This window comes from Pseudomyrmex gracilis, unplaced genomic scaffold (assembly GCF_002006095.1).
Source record: "Pseudomyrmex gracilis isolate BER0280 unplaced genomic scaffold, ASM200609v1 scaffold_17, whole genome shotgun sequence".
Taxonomy (NCBI): Eukaryota; Metazoa; Arthropoda; class Insecta; order Hymenoptera; family Formicidae; genus Pseudomyrmex; species Pseudomyrmex gracilis.
This window is the reverse complement of record NW_018020601.1, coordinates 551,305-556,773: the sequence shown is the minus strand read 5'-3', so window position 1 is coordinate 556,773 and position 5,469 is coordinate 551,305. Positions and strand designations below refer to the sequence as shown.

At 30.7% G+C, this 5,469-nt stretch overlaps 1 protein-coding gene across 1 annotated transcript; it reads left to right on the top strand.

The window, feature by feature from the left end:
* Positions 1 to 1,151: 1,151 nt before the first annotated feature.
* Positions 1,152 to 4,597, top strand: LOC109864145 (gastrula zinc finger protein XlCGF26.1-like). The gene is made up of 11 exons (XM_020445085.1): positions 1,152 to 1,215; positions 1,344 to 1,508; positions 1,635 to 1,799; positions 1,926 to 2,090; positions 2,179 to 2,340; positions 2,501 to 2,665; positions 2,809 to 2,982; positions 3,113 to 3,276; positions 3,409 to 3,556; positions 3,722 to 3,896; positions 4,047 to 4,597. The coding sequence occupies exons 4-10, from the start codon at positions 2,046 to 2,048 to the stop codon at positions 3,863 to 3,865; spliced, it is 1,002 nt and encodes a 333-aa protein (XP_020300674.1). The 5' UTR covers positions 1,152 to 1,215; positions 1,344 to 1,508; positions 1,635 to 1,799; positions 1,926 to 2,045; the 3' UTR covers positions 3,866 to 3,896; positions 4,047 to 4,597.
* The last annotated feature ends 872 nt before the right edge of the window (positions 4,598 to 5,469 follow it).

Sequence of the window (5,469 nt, the reverse complement as noted above, 5' to 3'; positions counted from 1 at the left end):
TCAATTCAAATTTTACTTTAGCAATACACATGCGCGATAATCATCCACAAAGTAAACATATGTGTAAAGTACGTGATTAACACACCTTTATCATGCAAAAACCATCTCTTTAGCATGCTTTGAAATATATCAGTTGACAGTAGCAGACTTTGTGAACAAAAACATATTTCTGTTATGATGTTTATTTTGTCTACAGATATGTAAAGTATACGTAACTCAACACGCACTAGCAAAGCATGTGTTTGATGTCCATAAGTTTTTATACTGTTATCGCTGTTTCCAAATATACCTAACGGAAAACAAATTAATTGATCACAAATGTTTCGAAACTACTGTACCCAATCGTAAGTGTCCCGTAAGTGTTAAAAAAATACGCATTTACTAAAAGAAAATCATTTATTCAACATGCTTTAAAATATGTTGGATTCCAATAACAGAACATGTTACCAAATATTATTTTCTCTCTGATTTTCTTTTTAGAAATGTAATAAAATATTTGTACTTAACACAAGTTTACAAAACCATACAGTATTTCATAAAGAAAAGTCTTTAAAGTGTGAGGATTGTACCAACGTTTTCCCATCAAAAACAATATTACAAAACCACAGAAGATCCTATCATTGCAAGTATCAATGTGAGGTACGTGATAAACACGCTTTTCTTATAAGAAAACCATTTAACATGGCGTAAAATATAGCGGATTACAGCAGAACATGTTAAAAAAATAATATTACCGTTATGATGTTACTGTTGTCTAGACTTGCAAAAAATTATTTATACTTCGTAACAGACTAAAAAGCCATATACTCGACGACCATTCAGGTTACTTGTGTGATTACTGTGACAAAATATTCTCAACGGAAGACAATTTTATGAAGCACCTCTTAGAAATACATAAAGATGTCCTTCTATTCTGTCCCGTAAGTGATAAAAAATACGCAATTAGTATAAGAAAACCATTTGTTTACCATGCTTTAAAATATATCGGATTACAGTAGCAAGACTATGTTACCAAAATATCATTTCCGTTATAATGTTATTTTTGTTTAGATTTGTAAAGACAGATGTATGACACGAAACAAACTAAAAACCCACTTACGCGTAAAACATTCACGTTACTTGTGTAATTACTGTGACAAAATGTTCTCCCAACGAAAAGATTTACGTAATCACAAAGACTCCGAGCATAGTAATGTCAATTTTTTTACGTGTCCCGTAAGTTATAAATACGCATTTATTATAAAAAAAAACCATTAGTACAACATATTTAAAAATAAACTAATTTCTATTAGTAGAACATGTTAACAAGAAAATATTTTCATTACGATGTTAATTTTGTTTAGTTACAATGTGATTTGGAATTTGCATCACAAACGGCACAACAAAATCATTTAGTCTCAAAGCATTCATATTTTCCGTGTATTGAATGTAGCCACGCATATGAGACGAGAGAAGAATTAGGTAGGCACACATACTCCGAGCATAAAGAAACCTATTTTCCGTGTCTTGTAAGTGATGAATACGCATTTATTAGAAAAAAAACATTAGTACAGCATACTTTAAAATAAACTGGTTCCTCTTAGTAGAACATGTTAACAGGAAAATATTTTCATTACGATGTTAATTTTGTTTAGTTACAATGTGGTTCGGTTTTTGCAACACAAGAGGCACAACAAAACCATTTAGTCTCAGACCATTCATATCATCCCTGTAATGAATGTCGCCAAGCATACAAGACGAGAGAAGAATTATGTAAACATAAATACTCCGAGCATAAGGAAACCTATTTTCCGTGTCTTGTAAGTGATGAATACGCATTTATTAGAAAAAAAACATTAGTACAGCATACTTTAAAATAAATCGGTTTCTATTAGTAGAACATGTTAACAAGAAAATATTTTCGTTACGATGTTATTTTGGTTTAGGTACAATGTGATTTGGAATTTGAAACACAATCTTTACAACAAAGTCATTCAGTCTTACAACATTCATATCTTCCCTGTACTGACTGTCAGCAAGCATACGAGACGATAGAAAAATTACGTATGCACAAACACTCCGAGCATAAGAAAACTTTTTTTCCGTGTGTCGTAAGTGATGAATACGCATTTATTATCATGTAACCATTAGTACATGTTAACAAGAAAATACTTCCGATACAATGTTATTTTTGTCTAGAAATGTAACGAAGATTTTACAGCACTACCTATACTACAACAGCATGTATTTTTCTCACATTTATCTTACTTGTGTAATCAATGTCCCCTAAGATACGAGACGATAGAAGATTTACGTAGGCACACGTATTCCAAGCATAGCAAACCCTATTTTCCGTGTACCGTAAGTAATGAATATACGCATTTATTATAAGAAAACTATCTATTTAGCATGCTTTACAATATATCGATCTCCACTAGTAGAACATGTTAACACACAGTAGTAATAAAATATACTGACAGATTAAAATATTATTGTTACGAGAGATGACATTTGTTATTAGACATGTGACCAAAGCTTTGCAACATCATATGCACTATTCATTCATGAACAAATAACTCATTTAACCAACATATATTGTTACATATGTCACTCAACTTTTACACGCAGTGAAGATTTAGACAATCATAGTGCAACAACGCATTCAGGATACCGTTATAAATGTGGAGTAAGTGATGAAAATGATTTTTATCGTAAGAACACTCTGTCCAAAATAATAAACAAAATACTATTTTAAATGTACATTAAAAAACTATAATTAAAATATGTTAATGGTAAATTTATCGTTACAATGTTATATTTTTTGTTAAGTATTGCCTCAAGATTTTTGCAACACAACTTCAATTACAAACTCATGCAAATATTCATACTGACATTTTTTTCCCGTGTAAGTACTGTGGCATAATCCGCAAAAATAAAAGATATTTAACTGAGCACATACGTAACGTGCATAAACAAGAGTACCTTAAACTGGTTACATGTACGGTACGTGATGAACACGCTTTTATCATTACACACAAAAACATTTGGTCAGCATGTTTTAAAATATATCGATCTACATTAGCAGAACATATTAACAAAAAAATATTACCGTTTCGATGTTCGTTTTGTCTAGATATGTAACGAGAAATTTGCATCCCTAGTCCAACTACAACATCATAAAATTGAACAACATTTCTTACACTTGTGTTATTACTGTGACAAAACATACTCAACGCCATACGATTTATGTGTTCACAACCTCCAGGAGCATGGAGATACTCATTTTTTTTTACTACAGTAAGTGATGCATACGCATTTATTTTAACCAAACCACATGTTTGACATGAGTTGAAATTAACGATATATCAGCAATGGTATCAAATCATGGTAAAGGTAAAATATTCCTATACGAATATTATGTATTTTTAGGATATCCCCAGCGAACTTTCCACTGCAATCGAAGCTACAACGTGATTTAGCAATTTATTCACATCAAAACCCTGTTTCGTATGATGGAAGGACTGATTTACCCGGCACCTCGATTATAAACATACCACAAACCCTGCATGCAAAACAGGTAACTAATTTAGTTGGCGTAATGTCTAGAAGTGAAGAGGTATTCCTTATAAAAAAATCACCATATGATTACAATATTTCTATATATACTGTAGCGGTCTACAGTGATCGACACATGTCAATAGTGTAAATTATTACACTATGTTACAATATTAGTGTTTTTCAGTTACACGTCGACAACTCTGCACCACTATCTGACCAACAAACTGGACAAAATGTTGTGAGACCATCCAGGATTTGTACATGTAACGACATACTCGCGACTAATTGTGGCCTACATTCGCACTCGCCACAGCCTCGAGAAGACTGATATCATAAACGACTACCCTTTTATTTGTCTTGTAAGTATACTACACACGCATGTTTTTTCTATAAATCTTCATTTACTATAATAAAAAATACACTCTATCCGTCTATGTCTAGCAATATGAATTATAAAAGATTACCACATATAAACGGTGAAATAATAATTTTACGCTATTTCTTTCAAGTACTGTCCTCAAAGCTTTCATAAGCCGAAACTGAATTTATTTGTTATGAATAAGAGTGTACCAAAGCATTAACGTTCGAAGACGTGAAAGTGCTTTCTTTACTTGAATGAATAAAGTATCTACAACTGAAGCTGATTTAAAGATGCACAAACTCAGGAGGTATAGAAAGAAACGTTTTATATCGTAAGTAGGGGACACGCATGTTTCCAATCATGTACTTAATAATAACACATTCCTATCGATCTATCGGTCATAGTATATGAAATTATAAAGAAAAAACAGGTTTGCTATTATATGGCTAGCGAGAAAAATTTGATAAGTCTACTGAATTTTTTGTTTATTGAACAATCTTATGTGTAATGTATACGCATTCTTTTTTGTACCAAATATAATCGAAAATAATGCAAATATGAAACGACGAACCTGTACAATCATTTAAATGTATAGATTAATTTTTCCGTTTACAAGACTTCTAATTTGTTACAATTAGATGAGAAAATTAGCAATTGATACCTGCACTTTTTGTATGTATCTAGCTAAATATGTGTAGATTCTTTCGCTGTTAGTGGGTGTATAATACAAAATAAAAAATTATAACTTTTCAAATTATTTTTTCTTATTTTTATGTTAAAAAATAGTTTTCCTTTATGGTAAGTTACTAAACTATAAAAACGATAATTGTGATATTTTCAAGAGAAAGGTGTCCGCGTATAAAACCGTTATACAATTAGTATGTTTTTAATCACCTTTTTTTTTATCTCTTATCTATGTAAAAATTATCCATTGTAAACTGTATATACAGACTGTCCTAAAAAGTAAAGTTACTCGTAATACTTATTTTTTTTCATTGTAAGAAAACCATACTTAGAAAAAATATCTTACATTTTTGAAAAAAGACATAACAGTCTGATGTGAGTTACTACAAAATGAAAACATTGTATACTAATAGAAAATCAGAATAAATTTTTGTGGTTAAATATCAAAAAAAAGATTGCAAAAAAGTAACTTGAGTTACTAAAGTAACTTTTAATACGAAGCAGTTTTCCTTTCAAGTTTCTTATTCATACTTATACCTAACTTACTAGTTATAGTTTTGAACCGAAAGTGAAATGTCTACCATTTGTTTCTATCAACAGTTTTGAACAAACGTAATAAGAAGTCAACTATTCCTCATAATTAAATGATTTTTAATGCAACAATGTTTTTAAATAAAGGCTTCATTTACTTGACATACATATTTTACAATTTGTTCATACTTTTGTTTTCGATTTTCTTAATCGTATCAGGAAGCGTTATCAAAGTCTGCACTTCACTGTTTTATCGGCAATTGTAATACTTCGTATCAAAATGTGATACACACCTTGCGAAGACTCGCGTTTATTTCTTGTTTTGCGTTTTAGACGTAAGCAGTGATATTGAAAGA